The 27,129-nt window shown below is 41.8% G+C and overlaps 2 protein-coding genes across 2 annotated transcripts; one reads left to right on the top strand and one right to left on the bottom strand.

Annotated features, from left to right (window-relative positions):
• Positions 1 to 1,445: 1,445 nt before the first annotated feature.
• On the top strand, positions 1,446 to 14,968 carry wdr75 (WD repeat domain 75). Its single transcript, XM_068705081.1, has 21 exons — positions 1,446 to 1,533; positions 1,827 to 1,956; positions 2,330 to 2,395; positions 2,669 to 2,768; positions 3,738 to 3,862; positions 4,269 to 4,339; positions 4,635 to 4,751; positions 7,424 to 7,512; positions 7,812 to 7,970; positions 8,227 to 8,286; positions 8,530 to 8,645; positions 8,877 to 9,052; positions 9,261 to 9,418; positions 9,882 to 10,062; positions 11,846 to 11,940; positions 12,036 to 12,131; positions 12,420 to 12,589; positions 12,842 to 12,901; positions 13,333 to 13,473; positions 13,604 to 13,695; positions 13,869 to 14,968. Exons 1-21 carry the CDS (start codon positions 1,448 to 1,450, stop codon positions 14,086 to 14,088), a joined length of 2,508 nt encoding a protein of 835 aa, XP_068561182.1. The 5' UTR covers positions 1,446 to 1,447; the 3' UTR covers positions 14,089 to 14,968.
• Positions 14,969 to 17,371: 2,403 nt separating this feature from the next.
• Positions 17,372 to 25,352, bottom strand: slc40a1 (solute carrier family 40 member 1). Its single transcript, XM_068705080.1, has 8 exons — positions 24,993 to 25,352; positions 24,802 to 24,869; positions 24,264 to 24,423; positions 23,786 to 23,901; positions 22,081 to 22,207; positions 21,446 to 21,691; positions 20,694 to 21,332; positions 17,372 to 20,344 (listed from the first exon to the last, which is right to left on the bottom strand). The coding sequence occupies exons 1-8, from the start codon at positions 25,024 to 25,026 to the stop codon at positions 20,028 to 20,030; spliced, it is 1,707 nt and encodes a 568-aa protein (XP_068561181.1). The 5' UTR covers positions 25,027 to 25,352; the 3' UTR covers positions 17,372 to 20,027.
• Positions 25,353 to 27,129: the final 1,777 nt, after the last annotated feature.

Genomic DNA, 27,129 nt, shown 5'->3' with positions numbered 1-27,129 from the left:
GGGTGAAGATGAGATGAGATGAATATAAAACCTTATGCACTAAATACTTTTTTTTTTAACGTGTAGATGAGAAAGCAGATCAATCAATTTAGGAAATACATCTGAATATTTTGTGCACTCAGTGAAGACCAGATCTGGGTCAAACAAGTGTATTTTCTATTTTAAGGTTATATTCATCATTTGCTAAACAAATACAAAGATTCAGGACAATTCAGATGATAATAGATCAGTTATTCCGTTTCTGTGATTTTCTAAACATTGCCAGATTGATTTTAATTCTCTGAAAAAGATCAAATGTATTTGGAAACCATGCAGGACCCAGGTCTGGTAAAAACATCCAATTAGTCCTTCAACCGTGAAATTTTTTTAGTGTGATTAGAGGCAGCAGATTGGGATCAGCATTGGGCTGCGTTCTACCGGGTTATGGATTCTACAGCGGAGGAAACGGATCCATTCTGAGGTAATCAGTCTAGATTAAGCCGGATCAGACAGTGCAGGGAGAGGAGGGGAACCTGGACTCTGCAGAGGTCGGTTCTGAGGGGTCTTTGGACTCTGCTGGATCCGGAAACTGGGAGCCGGACCCTTGGCTAGAGGCAAGATCACACCGTTACACCCACTGGTCGCTATAACGCAACACGGTTAGTGTGCTCACAGGTCTGACTAAAGGAAATGTGCTGAGGTTCCTTTGTAAAAATGATACTAACTAGCATTTAACTGGAACGCCGCTCTGCAAGCTACTTTTTTCTGCTTACTAGTTTGTGTTGCACCGCCATGACAACAAACGATTGTCTGCACCTAGAACGAACCAATTACATTGTGTCAACTGATTTCATCTGGTAAAAATATGAATAGAAGATATTGAAAGATTGCCTCATGTCAGTTGTGTTTCTCAACTCTAACGTTACAGTTTCTTAAAAACTCTGTTGCTTTCTGGAGCAGAGAGGATGGTGATATTTGAAGGTGGTGAAGGTGTCTCACCTCTGCTGGCTCCTTGCTCACTAACAACTACATAAAGGGTAGAAGTTGACATCATTAACGTTGGGAAAAGAATCAAACTAATGAGAAAAGGTCAACTAGAGCACTGCACTAGAAGCCTTTAACAGGAGCGGTTAGGACATGAGTCAGTGACATTAAGATGCACAGAACGGGGAGAAGACCTTGCCTTGCTGGCTGCTTGTCTGTGCATCTGTGTTTTTTCCCAGTACCTCCAGAGAGGGGCGGACTCTCCTCTGTGTCTGTCCCAGAACGCGGCGTTGGTCCAGGGGAACGCGATTCTACTCGCAGCCTCCTCTCGTAGCTGTACTTTGGAAGCCTGGGAGCCTGAGGGCGTAACTACCACACTCCAGCAGGTGGCAGTAAAGCACCTATAAACAGTAACGCCGACCAGTAAATAACTACAAAGAAGAAGAGGCAGCGGTCAGAGGTTAAAGTTGAGTTTTGTAAAAACATGGTTGAACACGGGGATATCCGCGTGGTTCACCGAGGTGGCAGTAAAATAAACTTCAGGGAGCCTGTCATCACCAACGATTCAAGGTAAGTGAGTGGTTTTAGTCCGATAACGTTTGCTATTCGTTGGAAGACACTGTCGCGTTTCTACACGTTTTTATTAGTCGGAAAGCTGAAGTCGGTGCTAGCCGTTAGCATTAGCAATATAAGCTGCTAGCCAACCGTTGATGTTGCTGTCGCTGTTTACAAAGTATCACGAGCTCCTCTCACCGACACCCTTGCAGTTTTGTGTAACGGTTACCTAAATTGCACACGTATCATCGTTTGGCCCCTAAACGTTTAAGTCCTCGTGTAAAAGCTGTGACTTGTGTTGCTTGCAGGCTCCTGCTGTGCGCCTCAGGAGAGAGCGTGAAAGTGTTCAGCACCTCCACGGAGGAATGTGTCCACGACCTGCGGGGACACACCGACCTGGTGACCGGTGTGCTGCTCAAACCCTCCAACCACCTGCAGGTACAGTCCTCTCACCACACTCTGTTAACGGGGAGGGAAAGAGTGCAGCTCTAACTTAACTCAAATAAAAGTACAGTTAACTTTTTCTGCCCTTTCTTTGTTTATTTTTTTTACATTTGGCCTTTACGATGTTGTCAGGAAATGCATTAAAGCATTGCTAATCACCATTTCCTAGTGCTGACTTCTTCAGAACGTTTACTTTGTCTGAGCTGTGGAGTATGTGTTGTTTTCTTTCTTTGAGTTTGGGGTAAAGCATTTCTTTAATGAAGCTTATTTTTAAGCATTAAAATATTTGAGCAATAGTTGCTGCTTGTATGATGATTTTATACATTTCATTATTGTCTTGTGATGATGCATTTCCGTTTTGTTGCAGGTCTACTCTTGCTCACTAGATGGCACTGTCAGGCTTTGGGACTTCACAGATGGCATCCTTATTAAGGTACAGTTTGATTCTTGTAACGTTTTGTTGACTCCAGTCTTTGCAGTCTGTGTCTTAACAAGATCTCCCCACACACATCTATTTTATAGCATGTTGTTGATTGTTGTTTTTACTTTATACACTTACAGTATCTAAACAATTCAGGTTAACTCAACAGCAGAGCGAGCGAGGTGTCTATGGTGGAGAGTGGCGAGCTGTCACAGTACCTGAGATCCGTTTCACAAAGAGCCTGTGTTGTGTCTTCTCTGATGTCTGTCATGTGATCTCTTCCAGACTTACGTCATTGGATACCCGGTTTACTCAATCTACGCATCTGCAAACCATGAAGGAGTCATCTTTATCGTTACTCCCACGCAAAGTGACAAAAGATCTGGTAGGTTTGATGTATTTTCTAATGCTGGTCACTGTCTGGGTGTGATGCCTAATCTGTCATCATCCATTAGACCACTAGTTACCAACCTGGGGGTGGCCCAAGCTTCATGGGAGGTTACGAGGAGAACTTTTTAATTAAAATATACAGTTGACCTATCTCTCAGGATTTCATTCATTTCTGTGAAGAAAACTAAATACAATATTTATTTTAAGTTTGAATTATCATTTAGGTTATAATCAGGATAAGGGCACGGTGAAGACCTTAACACAAGCTAAATTTGCAGAGCCTTTGGTCTCTGCTAAACAGCCTCGTCCTGCATTAGAAAAGTATGCAGCTAAAACAAGCAAATAGCTAATACAACAATGGCACTGAATTTATCAAAAAGAAGCCTGTTAAATATGCATTATTGTTAAAATACATAATACAGGCACATAATTGTATTAAAAGTTCCTAAAAATAACAAGAAAACTCATTGCTGGTGCAATATTCACAGGAAATAATCAGCTCAGAATGAAACCAAATCGCTCTTTTTATACCACATTCTGTAATTATTGCATTCACTTTTTGGGTTAATTGTACAGTTTATTGGCTGTTCTGTTTTTGAAAGAAAAGAGGAGAATGATCAATAATGATGATGAAGTGGTACCAAACTGCTGGAGAGGTAGCTGTCTATATGAAGTTTCACACCACAAGTTTTCTTTAGTTGCTTTTAGTGGCAAATTTTGTTGTTTCTTTCAGCACATCAATTCCAGTGTCATCAGGTCAGACCCAGATGTGTATCAGTGTATCCACGTGCATTTCTATCTTTTACAGGATCTGCTTTCTGGTGCTTCCACTAGGAGTCGCTAGCCACAAAAAAATTCACATTTTTCAACATGTGAAGTAGAATTTGGGTAAGAGGTCACTGGGTAAGAATGTGTAGCTGGCAGATGTTTGACATTGCGTGTGTGTTTGTGTGTGTTTGTGCAGAGCTGTTCCAGCTGGTTGCGCTACATCTTCCGCAGAGCGGAGATCAGCTGGTGGAGGCTGGAGAGCTTTCTGCTGTGCTCAGCGACGTCAGTTCCAACCCAGGAGCCATTGTTTTCGGCAGAGGGGTACAAACACCAACACACTATCTGCAACAGTTACATACCCAAAAGTGATATTCCTCACTTAATGACAAATCAAAGGGCTATTGGTCTGAAAGCTTGTTGACTTAATTGGACTTTTCTGCTGTGGCAAAATACAATTATACAGGAAACAATATTTTTAAAATTGCCTGTTTTTAAAAACTTTAATAAAGCCCCCGGTGGAAGCATAAAATGAATCTCTATCACAGGAAATTCAGATCATTATTTATTTAGTTTTTTTTATTGGATGTATACCATTACAATTATTAATTAACAATTAATTATTAACACCCTGCTTCAAATAGATGCTAGTATTTACTCAAGAACAGATTTAAGATACAGACCCATCCTTCATTAATGTGTTAATAACTAGATGTTATCTTTCTCACAGGGGGAATATATTGCTTCAGCTAAAGACTTGCATCTGGAGGTCTACTTCTTCAAGAAGCAGAAGTCATACAGGTGAGCCACGGTGTGAGATGCTTCAGGTACGAGGTGTGGAGATTATGTTATTGAAGATGGAAAATGAATTAAAGATGATCACCATAAATTGTCAAGTAAAACCACAACCATTCACAGCTTTAGAAACAATGCATTTCTCTATTTAGACACAAAATGATAGAGATCAGAAGTAAAGTTGTCATATGTGATAACGGTCATGAAGCATAAAACACATGTTTACAAACCCACATTTGCCTACAAAGCCATGAGGATGTTCGATAACACGGTATATCTGTCCTTGTGTGGTTGTCAATAGGTTTTCCCTCAAAGAAGACAACAAGAAGGGAGGCAAGAACAAATTCACGTGCGTTGCCTGTCACCCAAAAGATGACTGCATTGCCACCGGGCATGAAGATGGCAAGATTCGCTTGTGGTGAGTGTAGTAACAAGTTGGCCTTGGAGCGTATGCACTCACTTCAATAGACAATATTTCCGTAATTATTCAAATTGTTTAGGTCTATGCAGCTCTGTGTTTGTATAGTGTATGAGTGTGGCATAGACTGTATATAAGAAGTTGATGTAGTCACCTTGACGTCACCCATTGGTTTTGTTTTTGGAATATTTTATTTTTCCAAGTTTTTTAACCAAGCAAGAGAACGTACAGAGCTTACAGAACACAGTACATTAAACATTACAAAAAATTACATAACACGCTAAGAAAGAAAAAAAACAAAAAAAAAAACAAAACACAAATACATGAAATAAAATTAAGTAAATAAATAAATAATTCCCCCCACCCGAACAAACCAAAAAACAAAAAAGGTTGGTGCATAAAGTGACACAGCACAAAGCATATTGTAACTTCAAATAATCAGTCCTATTGTACTGTTAGTGTTGTACCCATGTACTCCAAATAAGGCTGCCAGATTTTCAAAAATAAATGATATCTTTTTCTGAGACTATATGTAATCTTTTCAAGAGGAATACAACTGTTCATTTCCACAGACCATTTGTCGATGAGAGTGGGGGAATCAGATTTCCATGTCATTGCAATACATTTCCTGGCCACACATAAAGCAATTACTGCAAGTTTAATTTGGGGCTTTGTTAAAGACCTGTTGAGAGTTGTGAAGTTTCCCAGTAAACATAGCTCAGGATCTAATGGAAAGGTAACACCTGTGATCTTAGTTATTGTATTACAAAAGTCATACCAAAAGGACCTCACCTTTGTGCAAAGCCAGGTACAGTGTAGGAAGGAGCCGACCTCTATACCACATCTGAAACACATTTCTGACAATTCAGGTTTGGATTTATGTAGCTTCTGTGGGGTGAGGTACAGCTGATGAAGAAAATTATAATGAACAAGTCTGTACCGGGCATTAACCGTTGCTGACAAACTGTTCTGGCACAAATCTGACCAGAGTTGTTCATCAATTGTTATATTCAAGTCTGATTCCCATCTCATCCTGGATCTGTGTAATCCTGGTTTTGGGCCCTCATTCAGCAACATGGAGTACGTTTTAGAAATACATTTGTACACATTTCCCTGGTGAAGCAATTTTTCCACATTAGTTAACACAGGTAGAGTCATTCCAGGGCCCAGGTTGGTTCTCAAAAAAGATCTTAACTGGAGGTAACAAAAGAAAGTTCTACTGGACAAGTCATACTTTCTCTTCAGTTCTTCAAAAGACATGAGAAGTCCTTGATCAAAGCAATCTTCGAGATGCCGGATTCCTCTGTCATGCCAAGTCTCCAGAATCTTGTTATTTAGAGTCATGGGTAGAAGTTCATTTTGTCTTAGAGGTGTTTTTGGTGATAGTCTCATATTTAGTCCAAGAGTTTTGTGAACTTCATACCATATTTTAATAAAATGTTTCAAAATAGGATTGTCTGTCCTGCTGGATATGGTTTTGGAGTTCCATTTATAAATAAAATCACTGGAGGTTTCTTCTTTCAAAGGATGAAGTGCAATTTGTATCCAAGAGGGGGCAGCACCACCGTCAAAAAATGACAAAATATATCGCATCTGGGCTGCTAAATAATATTTCTTTAAATTGGGTAGTCGAAAACCTCCTAGACTATAATCCCATGTTAATTTTTCCATTGACACCCTTGGCATTTTACAGTTCCATAAAAACTGCCTAATGTGTTTGTTGAGGGTTTTAAAAAAGGTTTGAGGTAATGGAATGGGTAAGGACTGGAAAAGATACTGCAACCTCGGGAGAATATTCATTTTCACACAGTTTATTCGACCAATTAGAGTAATGGGTAGATTCATCCATCGACGTAGGTCGTTCTCGATTTTACTCAGCAATGGGACGTAATTCAATTTGTACAAGTTTTTAAGATCATTATCTGTAATTATTCCTAGATATTTAATATTCGGTAGCCACTTAAATGGGGTTGTTTGTTGGTATTCAGTGTGATCGAAGTTTGTGAGTGGAATAATTTCACTTTTTTCCAAATTGACCTTGTATCCTGAAATAGCACTATAGGTGTTTAGTAGCGTCTGTAGTTTAGTGAGAGAGTTAACCGGGTCTGTTAGATACAGAATTACATCATCTGCCAGGAGATTAATTTTATGATTTATTTGGTACCCATTGGTTTTGTTGACGAGGGTTTTGAAGCCTTGAGTTCAGCATTTGGTTGTCGCCATCTTGGTTTTTGGCGATCTTGTTTTCTTGCAACCTGAAGTGACATGAGGGTGAAGCTAAGAACAACCAAAAGTTGAATAAGACATTTGGAGCGACCAAAAAAAAAAAGGTTACAATTAACATTTATGAACTGAAAACACACCGTGAAAGGGTTAACGTTCTACAATGAAAACACAGACAACTCCCAGACCGGACAACCCCATGGAAGCAACCTGTCAATCACATGGTAGCCCCGCCCTAAAGCATACCCTGCTTTATGGTCTATTTTACTGTAAACGGTACCATGCGTTTTTGGCTCGAGAATTAAAATGCTAATTATGACAATTTCTAACTAAATGTCTAATAGAATCAAAATAAGTGATGACATTTTGGACAGACGTGGATGTAAGCTGCGACTTGACTGGTTGTAGCGCTTAATTCTTGTTTCTTACATTACTGTTTATCCTTTCAGGAGAAACTTCAACCACAAAAAGGAGTACACATACTCCACCCTGCACTGGCACCACAATGCTGTCAGCTCTGTGTGCTTCACACCAGAAGGTACACAAATGTTTTATTATTGTTTTTCTCTTTCTATCTATTTCAGACGGATTATTTATCTCAATCAAGCTATATTAAAGATCTCAGACATACAACTGGAGTTTTTATCCTGTTTTGTTTCCAGCTAGAACGACCAAATTAGCTCAGGATTTGTTTAGCTTTAAAGGGACAGTTCACCCCCCCAAAAATCTGGATTTTGGTTTCATTTGTTGCTTCTTCTTTTTTTCTTTCTTTTTTTAAGGAAAATGCATACCTGCCCTGTTCCTGCCTCTGTATGTATTTCGGCTTTGTTTTACCAGGCACCAACCTGTTGAGTGGAGGCTTGGAGTCGGTGCTCGTCCAGTGGCGATACAACCAAGAGAGCCAGCGGGACTTCCTGCCCCGCTTGGGTTCTGCCATCACACACATCGCTGTCTCACCTGATGGAGCTCTGTTCTGTACCTCACACAGTGACAACAGTAAGAAGCGACTGTAATAGTGGACATAGTTGTGCATGTCACACTTTTGAAGCCAGCGCCTAGCGGCACTGCAGCATTAATGCGCTATGGTAGCCACTTGATTTGAACTCTGCAAGCTTTACAATTGACGGCACACTTTGCTCCGAAGAGCTCACATCGGAGAGTTGAGAAAGGAAACTGTGTAAATAGAATTGCCTCTGATATTCAGTATGATGGGAAGGCTATTGTAACTGGTTTCTGTCTCTTCTTGTTTTAGAGATTACAATCATCCAGAGTTGTGTTAAAGTGTCAGCTGTCATTCAGGGCCTGGTCAAAGGTGAGTACACACTGTAGGTGGCAACAGCTCGTAGAGCCATCATAAACATGCTGTATGGGCTCATAGGTAATAAACATATATAATAAACAACCTTCACAGTTCCTGGAAAACCATCTTGCTTCAAAGAAAGATCTTAATATTAATGCATAACTCTAGATTTGAATCTGCTAGGTTACTCTGTGCACATATAAGAAGCAATAGATTTTTTTTTACTCTTATTTTTATTTATTTCTCGTGGTGCAGGAGAAAGTGTCAAGACAGACTTGATGGTGGACCCACGCAGCAAATCCTTGGTGCTGAACGGGAAACCAGGCCACCTGCAGTTTTACTCCCTCCAGAGAGACAAACTGCTGTACAACGTAAGCATTCTGCTGTATAAACTGAGCCAAAGATGGCACATGTAAGCCAGACCCGGGGGAGTTTGTGGACCAGGTTTGCAGCTTCAATGGACATAATGTGCTATTACAGCACATTAAATTGCATAGATGTGGTTATGAGTACTCGGAGACGAGGTATTTTCATTACAAACTCACTTAACCCTACTGTCAACAACACCGTGGCATGAATTATCCAGTAACTGTTTCCCACAGCTGGACATAGTGCAGCAGGAGTACATTCATGAGTTGGGCCTGGAGCAGTTTGAGGTGGTCAAGGTGGTTTTTGATGCCTCTGGCAACTGGATGGCAACGGTGGAAGAAAGAAGACAGAAAGCTGCTGAGCTGGAGCTCAACTTGAAGCTGTGGGCATTTGACGAGCAAACACAGAGGTACATATGTCTAAACTGAATGTGAGACATGCTGGAGTTTCAATGTTTTCAAGATTGTAAAGCTTTGTGAGTCACACTTAAAAACTTCACCACTGTATTGTCCTGTAAAGTAGTTTCTTTTCCAAGAACACGAGCAGTAGTTTCGTGCTGATAGTTTATTTTTTTCCCTTACCCTAACGCTGTAACATGCCGACTGCATCACCTGCAGTTTTGTGCTGAACACCACCGTCTCGGCCCCACACGAGGCCCGGATTACGGCCATGTGCTTTTGCCAGGCCATCGACAGCCAGACCACCATGCTGGTCTCCGCCAGCAAGGACGGACACTTCAAAGCCTGGCAGCTGCCCAGATCAGCCCCCGCAGAGGGTAAGCAGCAGTTCAGCTGATCAGTTAGTGTGGTAATATTTACCGTGCTCTTTTTAACTCGCTGTCCTTATTTAGTGTCGTAAACTTTGACTTCTAATTCTTGGTTTGCTTCGCCAAGAGCTATGTGTAAAAATAACATTTATCACTTTATTTGAAGGAAAAACAGCATACGGTCAATGTATCGGCCATTTTTTAAAACAAATACTTGGAACTGTAAGCCGAATGTATACATTACCTTTAATTCTATGTACCTACCAGGCCAAACTGACAAAATTAAAAGTTGAAAATATGCAATAATTTTGTTTAAATGCCTCCTAAAATATCTAAACTCAATATCATGATGTCCGTCCTACCATCAGTGGCATGCAGGCGATGCTTAAATCCAAAGTGTACGCCCATGATTTATTTATTTTTGCATTCTGTGTTTCCCTCCCTCTCTCCGTCCTCTTGAACGTGCCTGCAGATGAAGGTCCTTCCTGGTCGTGTGATTTCGTCGGAGCCTATCACGGCCTGGTGCCAGAGTGCTGCTGTTTCTCAGCCGATGGTTCTCTGCTGGCCGTCAGCTTTCAGGAGGTGGTGACTGTGTGGAGCCCGACTTCCTGGGAGCTGCTGACGACTCTGTCCCAGCCGCCCAAAGCCATCAGGTCAGCGCATAAACCTGCACTCAATACGTGTAGTGCTGAACAGTTTGTTTGTAGTACTTAAAGATCCCCTCCAGCCTTATCCTATATAAGATCACAATGTTTAGAGAAGTAGAGGGGTTTGTTAGTTTTCATCTGCAGTGCAGGTGGATAAAAAGAGGGGAAAGCTGTATACCCGTAACTCGGATGCTATCCTCTTATTTTTAATTTTATGAATCAATATTTTGACACATTAAAAGACAGCATTAAAGCAGATATCTGTAAAGAAAGGCACAGCATAAATATAAAACCTCCTCAGATAAAGGGAATGATGTCTTCCTAAGCATCTTATTTAGTGTCTAAAGGCAAAAGAATGATTTGACAGAGGTATAAGAAAGCTGGACGGTTACTGTCTCAATTGGCGGCGCATCAGTTACAATTTACGGCAACATTAAATCTGTAAATTGGAAAAAGAAATAATAATAAAAAAAGGCATGCCAAGCGCAGGAGTAACTGCTTTAACAAAGAGGGCCAGTTGTCAAACGAAAGCTCTCAACATCACCGAAGGAAAGAGTGACTTCAAAAGGATCACGGAGTGCACTTGTCTATTGCCTAATATTGGTTGTAGAGAGTCTGAATTGTAAACCGTTTATTTTGTCTGTCCCCAGTAAGCGCACACTGGACACACTGGGGCTCACATTCAGGGGGGAAAAAAAGAAGGACAAGTGACAGCGTGCACACACAGATTCACTAAGCAACCAGCTGTTTTAGAGTTTGGCTGTTTGCTGTCGAGGCTTGTCGGCGGTGGACGTTGTTGAACAGTTAAATGACCTTTTTACCACACTGGCAGGAGTCCAGAGCCTCATTTCTCACAGCAGATGTTACTGCCTGCGAAACACAGGAACAAGGCTGCAGTTGCACAACGTTGCTCGAGTCTCAGAAATGTTGGCAGATGCCCCCCCCCCCCCCCCCCCAACTGTGTCACTGAGGACACAAAACTACCTTTGTTAGTTTCTGTCCCACTTTTCTGAAATATTCTGAGAGCGAAGCACTGAGTCAGCCTTGGAATACAGGAACCAAGAAACGTTTAACTGCCAAGAAAACTTTAAAACTATCAGTCATCACAATGAACGCTAGAAAAGGTCTCTTAGTAATTAGTAGTTGATGGGTCTGTGCTCTTTTACAGGAACGTAAAGTTGTCTGAACTAATGATGTGTAACAGATGCACTCTTCAAATGAGCAGACATTTGCTGTAAAATGTGGGAGCTGAAAGGGAATTTGAGCGTAATAAGACTTGGGAAAAGAAAATGTTAATGGGCCCCCTTACAGTACATAACCACCACCTAGTAGAGCTTACTTAACCTCCAAACTCACCAACTCTGGACGCTTAACTTGCAACTTGAGAAATTAAGAACTTTTTGCCACAACTTTCTTATTTGCTTTTTTTTTCCCTTCTCTTCCAGAGGGTTGAAACAGGCACAGTTCACCTGACAAAAGTGTTGATTTTTATCAAGAAACTAATGAATGTTTTAACATGAATGTTGTAGACTCCCTTTGAATGATGTGGAGAAGGCAGCACTATAAAGTCTAAAAGGGCGGCCATTATTGACTTGTCAGCCAGACATTTTCTGTGTTTGGTTCTTGGTGGGTGTTCAGACATGGCTTGCGTGTTCCAATTTGCCCCCAAAGCGGAAAAACTCCTCAAAAGCTAATCCTGTGAAATATGTGTGGTGTTGGGAAGCTAGCTGGTTTCCCCCCTTTATAGTCACAGGGGAAAAAAAACACAACCTTTCCTATTCTCCACCAGGAATCTTTGCTTTGGGAGACTAAGCTGCTCCAAGTACCTGCTGGGAACCACCGCCAACAACCTGCTCTGCTGCTGGAACCTCCTCACCTGCTCACGTATGTGTACATGTCGAAAATGCTAAACTAGCAGCTGAATGCATGAGTTGTTTTGTACATATCTAATGATACTCCTCTCCTGTCCTCTCTGGCAGTGGAGTGGAGCACCTCGATGGACATCAGCCTGCTGCTGAATGACCCCCTCACTGAGAACATGGCGGCCTTCTGCTGTCAGGCTGGACACACAGACTGTGAGCTTTAAACTGAGTTTAACATTTTTTTAACTTATTAGTTAAACCATAACTGTCAACCTCATGGTGGAGCTGAAGTTCGTAGGGTTTATCCTCTGGGTACGATGAACATCCGTCCCAAATTTCATGCCAGTCCATTCAATACTTGTCGATGTATTTCAGGCGATCATTGGTTCATGTAGAATAAATATATTGATATCCAAGTTATTAAACTCTCTATTTTCAGTCTGCCAGGGCTCTGTAGAAATTAATACAACCATTGTAATGATTTTTTTTTTCTGTTTTCAGTGTTTGTGTTTAAGCCCAGCGAGCCTCGGCCCGTGTTTTCCCTCAAGGCCGTGTGCTCGGGGAAGGTTACTCACGCCGTCTTTGCCCCGAGGGAGGAGATGCTGGAGAGCTGTGAGGAGAGCAGCCAGTGGCTCAACCGCTCCCAGCTGTACTTCCTCACTCAGTACATGGTACGCCAAGAAAAACACTCCATTAGATACATGTTCTGTTTGTGTGACATTACAACAAAGATTAGAACATAAGAAATGCTCTTGTGTTCATCGAGAGGAGATAAATCTTCATGTTCTGTGTCTTCTCAGTAACGTCCTTATGCGACCTGAACATCATGGCTATTATGTCATTTTAGGCACACTGTCATAACTCCTCCTGTGTGCTGTTATCGTGTTAACAGTATTGGCTGCTGTGCTCTCTCTCCTCTACAGGACCTCATGACATTCACCACTAAGGCGGAGGAAGAGCGACTGATGGCGTCCAGCAAACAGGTACGGCACACCCGAGCATGTTTATACGGCCCGATCGATTGTCTCTACAGAGACCAATCAGAAGATCACATGACAAGAAAACCACTCGAGACAGTTTCGAGCATGTTAGGTGCAGCTTTTCTTGAATCATGCTTGGCAGTCTGAACATGACAAAACTAATACTATGGAAACTGTGCCATTAACCCAGTGTAATGGTGAAGAGCTTGTTCATTGCTTATTTAAAGTTGCTGAAGCTCCTAAACTCCTCCTGTTCTCTTATCAAGTATCTAAATACAGCCCCTGTGTTTGACTCGGCTTTATTTATTTCTTTAATTAATGCAAGTTATTTCCTGTTTTTCCTGACATTGTGATATCCCCCCCCACACACACACACACACACACACACACACACACACACACACACACACACACACACACACACACCTTTCTAGCTTGTGATCGATGACAGTGTTGCCATGACACCGTTCTACCTGTTGCTGGGGAAACACCGGAAACAGGGAAATCCGGACACACTGAGCAGCCCGTCTGCAGAGAGGACTTCTCTGCCTCAGGGCTCTGTTGCTATCAAAGAGGTCGGTAGTTGAGCCCTGCATGGATTATGTCCATTATGTTTGTGACATTGACTTATCAGAGTTTCAGATATTTCAAGTTTCCTCTTTTTGTTAGTTTGTTGCATTAAATCTTCTTTTTTATTCTTGACAGCTTCTGCAGACCCCGGCCCACGTGTTGCCCTCAACCTCTTTCCTCTGTTCAATGTTTGTAGAGTCTCTACTCATCTCCGTTACCGACACCAGGTCAGTATTACTTCACTTTCGGCGTGAGTTGGCACAATGCTGATGCAATTCAGACTGTGCATGATTCAGCAACTTAAGTCCCTTGTTTATCTCTAAAATATGCAGTCATGTTAACTTTTTTTTTTTTTTTTTTTTTTCTTCTTCCTTCCCCATGTTTGTTCTCATGAACTCAGAGAGGAAATTAAACAAGCAGAGGAGGAAATGGAGAGTGAAAAAGAGGAAGAGGATTCCGAGGGGGAAATGGAATCCAGCACCTCGAGACCAGAGCAGGTGTTACTGGGAGGTCCGTCGGCAGAGTCCTCAGCCCCCGCTCTGACAAAAGCCCAGGTCAGGGAGCTGAGGAGGGTGAAGAAACTGGACCACGGCTGGCTATCAGGCCTCCTGCACTCCTGAACATGACCTCGTACAAAGACACTCACACAGATACGGTGCCTAAAGAAAGCTTTCACCACATCAGTGTTTTTTTTTTTATTTGTATTACACCATTAAATCAGAATGGATCTCCTGCAAAGAACAAAACTATGTCAACGTTTAAACAAAACAGAAATATATTTGATTGCATAAGAATCGGCTTCTTTTGGCAGCAATTACAGTCATGAGTCAACGTTTGTATCAGTTTACACATGTGAATAATGAAAGATTCTCCCAAATGTTTGAAACTGCTAAGGCTCTGTTTGAGTCTTGCCACAAACTCTGGACTGCATTGATTCTGGATTTGACGAGAACATTCACATTAATGTTAGTTTTTTAGTTGTTTTTTTAACTGTAATTGTGTTTGTTGTCTTGTTGGAAAATAAAAAAAGACCATTTAATTTCAGTCTCACATGCCTGCTGGTAATTAGGACCTGAGGACATCACATGTTTTTGAATTGGAGTTATGGTCATGCCATATTTGTTTAATTTGTATGATTGGTGTTAGCTGAAGTCTGAGGAGCCCCTGGCTGTGAATCGGTGGTCCTCCTGATGTTTTTGACAGGATATTAAATCAAATACACCTGCATTTACCACAAATAGCTTTATTATATTTAATACTTTTATTAAACACAGACAAACATAATTTAACTTGGCTACAACGGTGATTAAATTTGTATTTTTTTTTCTTTTTTTTTTTTTTAAGAAACTAAGAACAAAAAAAAAATCTGATCCACTGTGATTCAATGTCAAAATCAGAAAAAGTCCACAGGTGGGGTGAAAACTTAAACTCAATAGGCACTGTATGCATACACACATTTTTCTCTACTTGTATAAACTTAATAAAACAATGTTAATCTTTCTGCCTTGTACCTCACCTTTTTACACAACAGCCGTGTGTTTTCCAGAGTCCAAACTCAAGGCTTTTTTCCCCCCCGTTGGCAGTATAATGGAGAGGTTATGTGTGTAGATGACATTTTTCACTATGTTGTATAAGCAGGTGAACTATGACACTTGTAGTCGGACTCTTACTTTGAAAAAGTTATGATTAAAAAATGTGGCAAAACTGAATGTTTTTAAGAAGAACGTCATTATTGCATATTGTTTGAATTGCTGCCTGGACATTCTACCCATGATATTTCACAATGCAGCTCCAGGTTGGGGTCTTGACATAAACCTGTCTTATGTGCCCAGGACCTTAAAAGTCACATTAATGATGTTGTAAAGTCAGGTCACATTCAGGAGACTCTTAAGTAACGAACCTGAAAATCCTAAGTCAGCTATCTGAAGGAGAGCGTTCCCAGACTTGGATAAGATCTCAGCATTTTTCAGTTCCTTTCGCTCTCATGTGCTCCGGTCCAGGGCCTCTCACCACAGAGGACAGATACTTTTTTGCCTCGTCATGACCTCTGTGTTAAACATTGAACTTTGGAGGGCTCATCCTAAATATCCTTATTGAGTCGTAAGCTGTCACTATCTGTCACTTATATTGATCTTATATGAGCTGATTCCTCATGGTAAACTTCACTTTCTCTGAAGAAGAAAAAAAACTGTGCTGTAATTCACTTTGCAATCTAGTTTAAGTCCTTGGACTTTGTGAGAGGTTCTTCTTTGTCCATTTACCCCTGAGCAAGGCAAATGTACATTTCTAACACATATATGGGAAATACATATCAAACTCAGAGGGATTCTCTTGTGTTCATTTTAACAAAAAGACATCAGACTCTTTCTGTGTATGAGGGGAGGAAGTCAAATCTAGATTTTCTGTGTAAGTGGGTCATCATTTTTTAACTTAAAGGAGCACGCCATCTTATCCCTTTGCTGGTATCGATGAATGTAGTTCATCCTTTCACTGTCAAACTTTGGAGTCTTTTTTCCAGTTCAGCACCAACTGACACCGACTCACTCCCTCGAAAGGCTTCAGTATAACCGGTTAACTCCGCTGAGCATGAAGACTGGAAACGGGCTAACCTGGCTCTGCCCAAATGTAAAAAAACCAACCTAAAGCTCACCTATTAACACATATTATCTAATTACTTTATTTCGTTCAGAATCAACAAGTTGTGATTTCGCTGATAATGTGCTGGACTACTTCTTGGCCGGGTGTAGTGATTTCCAGGAGTCTTGTCAGGTGGTCCATGCAACCAGCAGAGACTCCAGCAAAATGAGCAAGGTCAACTTGTTATAATAAAGGTGCCTCAATGTACAGTATATGTTAAATAACTGACTTGTGAAATTGAGCAATGTGTGAGCGGGTAACACCTGACCTTCCCTATCAGCAGTGGTATCAGTTCAATAATGTTTCTGACGCACCTGTGACATTACAGTTAAAGGCTGAACGCAAGGTCTTGACAGGAGATTCTGATCAAACATGCACTTTTTTTTTGAAAGAGAGAATGTGTTTCTTTGGGAGTGCTCATTATTTCAGAAGTAACTAGAAATATTGCTCACTTTTCTAGAGTTTCAGTTCCTCTCTGTAGACATTGGACTGTCCCTCACATATGCGGTTCTTCAAGTGGTTCATGTTACTGTTAAGAGCACTAACAATAAGTGCATGTTAATTCTTACTGCAGATTATGCTCTTAAGAACAAGCCAGCATGTGACAATTTAGAGTCTAAATCGTTAAATATATGTATTTAAATTGTCTTTCTTTAAGTCATCTCACACACTGTCGTACCAGAGAGCATCCATCTTCAGGTTAAATTAAATGTTTTGATGTCTGATGCTGAGACAGAACATTTGTCAAACAGGCGCTATTGCATTCATTAGCTGTCCTGATTAGGCAGTGCATTGGTATTTGGTGTTCCTTAAACCTCTTAGAAGGGGAACTAACTTCTATTAGGACCATCGCAATACGCTCACAGATTTACTAAGAGCATATCAGCAATAAAATATAGAAATACACTTATTCGTTAAAAATTAAAAACACAGAATGCCAAGTCACAGCCCACGAACATGTCCCAGGCCAAGTTCTTCTGTCACGCAAAAAAACAGGTTACTCTTTGTCTTTTCAGCAGGCATGCAAGTCCAGATCATCCGGTTCAGCTTAAAGTCAGTCAGTTTAACACTGCCTGCCTGAAAGAAAGGGATTCTGGGGAGGAAATTAGCAGCTAACTGCTGTGGTATGTGACCTCACACAGCAGCAGCCAAGACCAAGAAGCCCTGGACACACACACACACACACACACACACACACACACACACACACACACACACACACACACACACACACACACACACACACACACACACACACACAGGCAATTATGAATGTTTTCTTTATTTAAGAGACCTCATGCAATACAAGGAGTACCAATTCAGTGGAGTGCAATTATTACATATAAATGATTTCTTTATGATTTAATGCTTTTGTCTATTGGACTACAATAACACTGGTATATTTATATATATATACAGAGAGAAATATATATTGTCAGATTAAAGCAGTATGATACAGAAATTAAATGAAGTAATTGCTTTGTACACAAATTTCCAAAATCTTAGAAAAAAAAGGCAATTTAACACAAAATCTTAACACTAGGTGTATAAAAACATGTTAAAAAAAGGGAAAAGTCAGCATTTCCAGACCAACAGCATGACAACAACACACACAATATTTATATATATTTTTTTAGCAGTTTCCAATTGTGTATTTAAGTAAGTTTCTATTGACTGACCGCTGTTATTTACATTAGAAATATAGAGTTATGGCCATGTAAGATTTCCCTGAATCAGCAGACCAAGCACTGTAAGAGCTGGCTTTGTTCCCATGCCCAGACTGAGGTTGAGGTTACATTAAACCCGGCTGGAACATGGAGATGAAGCTCCACTTGCCAGCGAGTCAGCACCTCATGAACACACCTGCAGATTTCCTGACTCAGCATGTGCAGCTAAAAAGTGTTCTTCTGTTCTCCTACATCTGGTGTGGCTACCTCTGTTTCCAACCTAAACATTTGTCCCCCCAGGCCTTACCAAAGTCTTGGCTAGACTTTTCATGGGCGGGGCGCTGCTGGTAACCGTCTCGGTGTAGCCACACGCGTGCGTTTAACAGCTAACAAGGCTAATTTACAATAAGGCAACAGAAAACCACTGGAGGTCTGAGGTGGAAAGGAACTAGTTACAGCTACATTGGTTACTTTACTAGTTACATTACTCCTCATAGGCGGTTTAGTGCACTTAGGGGTTTGACTGCTACAACCTTACTTGGTCTGGTGTGACCCGTAGTTTACGGTGGCTAATGTTAGCTAATGTTAGAAAACTTTTGACACCCCTAGTGTTACACTATGGTGGCCGCTGTTCAGAGTTCTATACAGTAAGCCTCACTTTAAAGTAAAGCTACTCTCCAAATGTCTATGATTTTCATCTTTTCCGATCAAAATCACTTCACAGGAAAAGAAGCATGCAAAAAAAAAAAAAAAAAAAAGCCACAAACTTCTATGAGATGCTATTAAAATACATTTTCTAGACTAGAAATGTAAAGCCAAAGAAAAAAAAAAAAGTCAGAACTTTGACTTAAGTAAAATGTGACCCAGTCCAGGTCCAGAGTCTGTTGGCAGTCTGTAGTGATCCAGACCGGTTCTGTTTTTTCCTTGAGTGTTGCATCATGTGCCTTTTTTTTTTTTTAAACCACAATCCTCACACAGTGTCTGAACAGACGGACAAAGAGAGCAGAAGTGATTCAAAAAAGATTGTGCAGTTTTTTTTTTTACGGGAGAGTCAGGACTTGTTTGTGCAAAAGTATTGATCAAATGCCTGATCACGTGTTAGGCGTAATGACAGACGTCAATCACTTAAAGTGCCAGTGTAACAATCATGATTGAAAAGAGAAAAAAAGAAGACATGAAATCAAAAAGGTGACAGAATGACACAATAATGTAAACTGTCAGAAAAACTAATTGAAGTACAATCGCAGAGTGAGCGGGTTGGACAGATCCAGGTATACTACCGTGATGTAAAAATATAGATTTGGAATGCTTCAGACGGATATGTGGTTTCCCTCGCTTCCTGTGGACTTTGACTTTGGTAACTGAGAGAGATATGGACAAGGCTGCATAGGATTTCTTTTCTTATGGAACAACCGCAAGTGTGCAACACAATACTGATGATACAATTATTATAAAAACCACTGCACTTCCTGAATGAATACAGTTAACTGCATAATCCTTATAACTATGTATTAAAGAGGCTAGACCCAGTTTTGTATTTTGGTTAAATAAAGAGCACCCCCCCACCCTGGAGGAAGACATCCACAACCAGCTCATCCTACTTGTATATGTAAGCTTTGCCGATCAGAGAACAGCTAGCAGACACAACTACAGCACCAATGAAGTCACTGAGAGGCAAGTGTCAGAAAAGGGGGCACGTTCTCTCTTTTTGGGGGTCTTAAGACAGCGGTGCCCCTTAATCCCAAGCCCCTGTGCCTCCTCCCTGCGAGGTTGCTCCCTCGTCCGGCCCTTTAGTTAGCTGAAGCACCTTTACTGAAACTCTTACACTCTACAGCTAGATCCAGGCTGTTAGGAGGAGAATATCTGACGGTGCCTTATCCCCCTGATGTCTTTAACAGGACCCACGTTGGGGTCCGAAGCCTGGAAGTGACGGATCCTTGTTTGACAGTACATGAGTGTTTCAAAGAGCGTGGACCCCGCAGATGAAAAAAAAAAAAGTTAGAGGAACCCTGCCTTATCTACAGTTTTAGTGTGGATTAGTTTTCTTTGACTCTAAGCTTTCTACTCACCTCCTTCTACTCATGATTAGTGCTGTGTATTCATGGCTACAGGATGCATAGCATGTTAAGTTACCTTTCTCTGGTTAGCGTTAGCATTCTGCCAGCTACAAAGCAAAGATGTTAGTTAAAATAAGATGCAGGGGTTCGGGTAAGGCTTGAGAAATATGTACCGAGGACGGAGTCTCTTTAATGGGGTCAGACGGTGGTCGGAAGTGAGAGGTCATCCACCGTCTCCGCCTTCTGCTCCGGCGAGCAGCAGAGGAAGAGGCGATTGCCCAGGCTCTTGAAGGCAAACCCAAAGTACATGATGTGGCCCATGGCCACGAAGGACACGGAGATGATGACCAGCAGGCCGAAAGCCTCCGGGTTTGGAGCCAGAATCACCATGATGAAGTGCAGCAGGTCCAAGAGGTAATTCATGGAGTTCTGGACGCCGTTGATCACGCCTCGCTCCGACTCCATCACGTTCTCCTGGATGAGCTGGGTCACCGTCAGGTCAAAAGACCACAGGCCTGCAACACAGAGATCAACGGTCAGTCCCAGTGGTTGTTTTTTACAGCCACATTATAACCGCTTCAGGAGACAACGGTAGCTGTTGCGGGACTTGTCAGGCAATATTATTGGAATCAAAGGTTGCAAATATTGCAAACAGCAATAAACAGCCTTTTACAATCTCATGAACGGAAGACCAACAAAAGCATGGACACTACACACACTCTAATTTCCTTTTAAATAAAACAATAAAACAAAGACTATGCACTACTTACTCCAATGGCAATCAATGATCACATGCACTTTGGAGCTTCTTCTCTGCTCCAAAACAATATCAAATACAACATCAAGGGGCAATATTTCACTCACCAACTCTAGCAGCAATTACGCCAGCAAACAGCAGACTAACAGACATGTAGGACTGCAAGGGTGGCAGCTCTTCAGCCGGCGCAGCAGTAGTGGCGTTTCCACCGGCGAGAAGGCCGGTGAGGCTGTGGTCGGCCTCGGGCAGCGCCTTCTCTCCGATCAGGTGCGTGTAAATGTCCTGGAAGGGCGAGACGCTGAGGTCGAAGGGGCTCCCGGGAGCAAAGACGGAGACAACGCACAGCATGAGGCAGGACAGCTGGGCCGTGCCCGAAATGAAGCCCGTGCGAATCAGGCCGCACTTCTTGCGGACCCAGGTGAAGGCGACGGTGCCGCAGATGCCCGCCACCGCCGAGGCCCCCATCAGCAGGCTCAGCACCGAGCCGTTGAGGCCCTGCGTGTAGGCGTAGCCCGTGGTGATGCAGTCGAAGCCCAGCACCGTCATGTAAAGGAAAGCCAGGGACATGCCGGCGAAGAAAATGTTCTGGTTGTAGTAGGCCACCCAGCCGGCCTTCAAGGTGCGCAGCGGTTCGGCCATCTGGTAGCAGCAGCCGTGCTGCTTGGGAGAGTCGGGCTTGGCCACTACGGAGGTTTCATTCATCAGCGGTTGAGACGACTCCTCGGGACTCTGGCCGCTCTCCGAGTCTGAGAAAGGGGAGAGAAACATGGGGAGATTTGGTTGTATTTAGTCTGAACCATCACACAGGCCCTCTCCAAACTCAGTGGGCACAAATCAAAGCCACGGTTCTTTCAGCTACCTTTCGGCGGGCTCAGCTGTTTGAGCTCCTGTTGCTGCTCCTTCTGGCCGGCTTTGGAGGCCAACGCCGGCGTCTTCTGGTAGACCTTCCACAGCAGCGCGTACTCCAGACACATGGAGCACAGGTTCCAGCCAGAGATGAAGCCGCAGCCAATGAAATGGGAGCCAAAGGCCATTATCTGGCCCACCAGCATGGGAGCCAGGATGTTGGTCAGCTGGTCGATAATCCGCACCGTGGCATTCATGTCTGTTTAATGCGAGAGAGAGGAAAGTCAATATTGTCAGTTTCTTTACACCTGATTACTACTGATGGACGTCAAAGGAAATGTGACATATTATAGCTTTCATATAATCACAAGATGTACATTCATATGATATGAGGTTTTACTAAACGGATGGAACTACTAGCACAGCAGAACAATAAAATCAAGTGAACTCATCAAGTTCATGAGTGTTTCCACCATGTGATCAAATCTTTGAAATAGTTTACAACAATCAGTGGGAAACAGCCAGGGGCATAAACGGTAAAAAAAACGAGAGTGAGTCAGCATCCTGGGTTCAAAGTCTGCCGCACTGAGGAAATGTGATAACAGGTCAGGTGAGGCCTACATTCCATGATAATAAAAAAACACTGACCTGCCAACTTGCTGCTGTCCTGACCTGCCACCACCACCACCCAGTCCCTCTGGATGGTGATGGATGTAGCCGTACTGGCAAGGTTGGCAATATTGGCGATGGTGATCACCATAATGTAGCAGGTGGTCTGAAGAACAAAACAAGGATTTTTGTTTTAGTTACTGTTACATTTGATCAATATTAAAGGATGAGAGTTGATATGATTAATAACTATTGTCTGTATAACTAAAGTCTGATACAACTTATTCCTCCATCATTGTCCAAAAGACATTAAAAACACATAAATGAGCCACCACACTGTTGCACCAGGTGACATGTTACTTAACTAAACACACACACACACACACACACACACACACACACACACACACACACACACACACACACACACACACACACACACACACACTTTAGTATATTTTAACTCAATCCCACTGACACCATCCTTCTACCCGAAATACAATTAAAGATGTAGTCAGTGATCTTTTTGGCTTGTTGTGACACTTCAAAATTAAGCAAAAAAGTATTTTTTCCTCATTGTATTGTTTCGTTTGAAGAATTTCCGGAATTTCACAGGCCAAAAAGTCAGAAAAATCAGAAAAAAGCATAATTTTGCTCAACAGATGTTTATAGTTTTTCTTATCCCTCATATAATCTTGGGTGACACTCGTGAGATTCATCTCCCAAGGTTGAGAACCACTGCATTTGGGCAAATGTGTATTAGTGTATTAGCTAAGTCTAGTCCCCAACAAAGGCCATATTCATTGTTTAAGGAAATTACTGAGCCTAAAAAAAAAAAACGTCTAGTATACGTTATATAATTACTGTTGGGTGAAAACGCCTTCAGTTAAAGAATGACACCTTTCTAATTCTGTAACGTGTGTGAACATGTAAACTAATGAAATCAATAACTTCCTGTGGAAAGAAATCTATGACAATATAACTCAACATGTGTCCTCAACTACACGGGTGATAAAGAACCACTGGTTGACAAAAAAAAAAAGAAAAGAAAAGTTTCTTCTAGAAATGTCTCATTTGTGAAACCCACTGGCCGGCTACTTTGTTTATCTCTGTGTTCACACTGTAAAGCAGCGAATGCTTTCAACAGGCCAGGCCACATTTCTCTCGCCCCGTCATGTGACGGGGCCTTGAGGAACCTGCTGACTGCACAGCCTTCACCGAGGCACTCCATCTCCTGTTTCACCGGCCTCCTCTCAACCCGACACAGAAACCCGTCTAGCCTGCAGCTCTGCATCTCGGTCAAGCAGGTCCGAATCTTTGCGGTGAGGGAGCTCTCATGTAAGCCACATAGCTCAACAAGTGCAAACAAGCCGCTGGCAAGACACTCACACAAACATTCTGTTCCTAAAGTGGAACCACCTCTCAGGCTTTGTCTTCCTATGATCGATAGAAAAATCTAATTACGAAATGTACTCTGACAATTTAAGTTAGTGGACCAGTCAAAGGTCTTCTGGAAATGAACGGCAATCATTTCGCCCATCTGTAAAAGCCGTTCAAGTGGTCATAAATGATAAGGAAGCAGGAGTCCATATCAGTAAAAGCAAGCAACTTTCAATCTCGGGGTCAGAGTGTTGTACTTGAGGAAAAAGGGGGAAATTGCTTTCAGTCAAAAAACCTAATCAGATCACGCTGAAAGAGAGTGTGTGTGTGTGTGTGTGTAAGCACAGAATGGGGGGGATCTTACCAGAATCCATCCATTGTAAAGCTCAGCAAGCTGCTCTTTGAACTGGAACACAACCATCAGTAGGATCCCACACACGATGACGCAACTGTTCTGGACGAGCAGCGAAGTCTGGGCCACTGTGGAAACACAACGACGAACATTAGGGACAGAAATCTGATCAAAGACAACGGATTTCTGTCCGATAACTAGTTCATCTGAGCCACTTCAACCCCCCCCCTCCCCGATCTAATCAAATAATGTCTTTTGCCAAATTCCTCTGAATAACCATTGCACAAGAGGTGCACTTAACTGTGAAAAAGAGGGTGAACTAGCCCCACATGCACACTGCGTAACACTAAAACGCCAGTCCCGTTTGAACGTGCTCCACATCTATATGCTAAGGATCCAATCTACAACGTTTTGGGCATTTTATTCGTGACAAACTTGTGCTATAACAACCCCTTCACTAGCAGCTATACTTTGATGTGTGCTGCCTTGCCTTTGAGTCTGGGATTCTTGTCCACCCAGTCCCCAATGATGGCCCCCAGCAGCAGCACGGAGCCGGCCACCACCAGCCCGTACACGGCCGTGAGCAGCAGGCTGTTGCCGTACAGCTCCACCAGGAAAACAGCCACAGCAAAGTTCCACATTCGGTCACCCTGGAAACACAAATTCTGATTATTGGGTGTCACATTTTCGAGACATCCAGGTTAGGGCTGATAGGAAATGTGGTTTGAATTAATAATAAGAGGCCTCTCTGCTTTCATGTCAACTAACACCCCTCTTCAGTTTAATTGATCCTTTCGGGGTATTTGCAAAGACAAGGAAGGTGTGGAGAGCTACACGGGGCAAAACATGTCATTTTGTATTGTGGCAACAGTTATTTTAGCACATAATGTCACAATGACACATTCACGCTGCAGCACATTAAGTTTGACACTGAAAAAGCCCCATTGTGCAGCCTGTCATGATGAACACAGAAATATATGATGGGATGTCATTCAAGTAGACAATAACGTGGCTAATGTGTCACTCACCCATGTTGACAGAGCATGGCCCATGTAAATAAGGAATTTAGCTGAAGTGAAGAAGTCTCGGACAGACTCTGTGAAGAAACACATTGGACGGTCAGAATAGCGTCAACACGATACAGCTGGTGGTCGATACCAGCCTGCTCCTCATTGATGTGAATTGGATTATTTCGCATGCAGTAAAAAAAAGAACCTACCACAGCACGTCTTCTTCGGTGCAGAGTTATCCATTTCAAAGCTGTCCAAAAGGCAAAAGTAACCAAGTGAATGTTCCTTTTTTTATATTTGTATTTACGCTGTCTCCTCTTTTGTGATGTTGCAGAGCAGGTCGACCCCCGAATACAGCTTCCTACTGTCGGTAACGACTAAAACAACAACAAAAGGCACTGCGTCTCTCCCCGTTCTCCTTTCCAAACTTAGCTATCACTGTAGCTGAAGTCGGAAAGCAATACTTGTATAGCCTAAAGGGCCGGTTAGTCGCAATAAAACAGCACAAAGCTCGGAGCCTGATTCCTTGCGCCGCTCCGCTGGACGGTTAGCTCTGTTCTGCTGCTCTGTGTTTACGTCCCGCCTCGAATATACTCACGCTTGTGACGTGACGCGCCATTATTTACATTGCGTGAAAAACAAGTGTGGTCTTCCTACCGCGCGCGCGCTCCGGAAAAAGAAGAAGAAGAAGAAAAGCTGTATCATATCACAAAAAAGTGTCATTGTTATAGCTGTCACGATTAAACCCTTTTAGCCCTCTTTACACAGGGGCTGGTGAGCTGTTGGTTGTGAGTTTCTTTTAGCAGGAATGATGAGTAACAGACTCCAATGAACACCTGACCAAAGATAACCTGTCACTTTATCGCAACAAAAGAATGTGTCTGGCATACCTATTTAAAGCCTGAAGACCTGCTTTAGTTGCTCACTGCAGTGGTTTCTTCCACCACACTATTCACATCTCTACCTTTGGTAATGAGAACAATAAAATACTGAGAGCAGCCTATCAAGTAGCCTACTTATTATGCAGAAAAATGGCACACGAGAGTGTTACATTATTATATAGTATATCATTTGATTATTATAACTGATGCTTTGATATGTAAGGGAATTTTACTATTGCAGTCAGTCAAAGTGAAACTAACATGAACTCCTTTATATGCCATTAGATAGTTTAAAACCAGAATTTATTGAATGTTTTATATGTGAAATATGAATCTGCAAAGAAAATGTATTTATTATTAAAAACAGGTGTAAATATCAATATTATGTAAATATATATAAAAAGCACCAATGAAAAACAATACAAAAATAAATAAAATCTCAAATGTATTTATTTATTTAACCTTTATTTATCTAGGATAATCCCATTGAGATTGAGATCTTTTACGAAGGGTCAAGATGGCAGAGTAAAAGCTTAGACTTAGACTTATAAAACTAAAAACAAACCAGAAAATTGCATCAATCAAAGTAAGAAAAAGTACATTCAATGCTAAAAATCCTGAGAACCCAAATCATGTTTTTGAAATGTATAATGTAAGCAACACAAATAGTGCACAGAAATAAACACTAAATGGATATACATGGACTGGATGAACTGCACTTTAGTGTTATACGTGAACTGAATCTGAGTAATAGTTGAGTGGTAAAAAAGAAGAACAAGTAAAGAGATTGCAAAAGTTAAAGATTAAATGACCTTGCCTGAGCATTTGATGCCACGCAACACACATTAAAATTGGATGTTTTGAACATTTTGGTAACAGAGACTGTCATTATTTCCTTGACCTGGTGAAGCTGTTTACCAAAGGGCTGTTGCAATAGAGCTTGACAGTGAACAATGTAAAAACTGTGTACAAATCACACATTTGGATGACTTGCATTTGTCCACCTATGTCAACAGAACAGAATCACAGCTATAATTACAGGCTGCATGGATGAGGGATCCTTGGCCGTATCCATAAAAAGTAATAAACACTTGCACATGGCTACTATGATTCTTAACTGTACACCTGGATGCACAGTTGACTTTAAAAGCCTGTTATCAGCCGAGTGGGACCCTCAGTGTCTTATGTCATTGCTGAATTCTCACGTCTATCCTCAAGTGATGTGTTTTGGGCATTTCATTGGACTGGACGGACAGGAAATGGGTGAAACAGCTATTCTGAGTCTGTCCAAAGATAACAGAATCCACCGACCAACACCTCTAAATGTGTAACAACAAGTGAGGTTTTAAAACAAAATGACATCACCATGTGTTTGACACCAAGCGGAGACAGTGGAAGTTACTGTTGGAGACAGCCAGGACAAGAAATATTGTGGTTCATAACATTTACAAACAAACAATGCCAA

Source organism: Cebidichthys violaceus, unplaced genomic scaffold (assembly GCF_023349555.1).
Source record: "Cebidichthys violaceus isolate CVI_PGR_0920_01 unplaced genomic scaffold, fCebVio1.0.p SCAF_11, whole genome shotgun sequence".
Lineage (NCBI taxonomy): Eukaryota > Metazoa > Chordata > Actinopteri > Perciformes > Stichaeidae > Cebidichthys > Cebidichthys violaceus.
The sequence above is the reverse complement of the archived record's forward strand: the minus strand, read 5'-3'. Positions and strand labels throughout refer to the sequence as shown.

Excerpts from the sequence above, each read along its gene's own strand:
- wdr75 (XM_068705081.1), top strand. The coding sequence starts at position 1,448 with ATGGTTGAACACGGGGATATCCGCGTGGTTCACCGAGGTGGCAGTAAA. Across the intron at positions 2,769-3,737 it reads GCAAAGTGACAAAAGATCTG|AGCTGTTCCAGCTGGTTGCG; the intron begins GTAGGTTTGATG and ends GTGTTTGTGCAG. Across the intron at positions 12,590-12,841 it reads ACTTCCTCACTCAGTACATG|GACCTCATGACATTCACCAC; the intron begins GTACGCCAAGAA and ends TCTCCTCTACAG.
- slc40a1 (XM_068705080.1), bottom strand. The coding sequence starts at position 25,026 with ATGGATAACTCTGCACCGAAGAAGACGTGCTGTG. Across the intron at positions 24,870-24,992 it reads ACCGAAGAAGACGTGCTGTG|AGTCTGTCCGAGACTTCTTC; the intron begins GTAGGTTCTTTT and ends GTTTCTTCACAG. Across the intron at positions 21,333-21,445 it reads ACAGCTGAGCCCGCCGAAAG|ACTCGGAGAGCGGCCAGAGT; the intron begins GTAGCTGAAAGA and ends CCCCTTTCTCAG.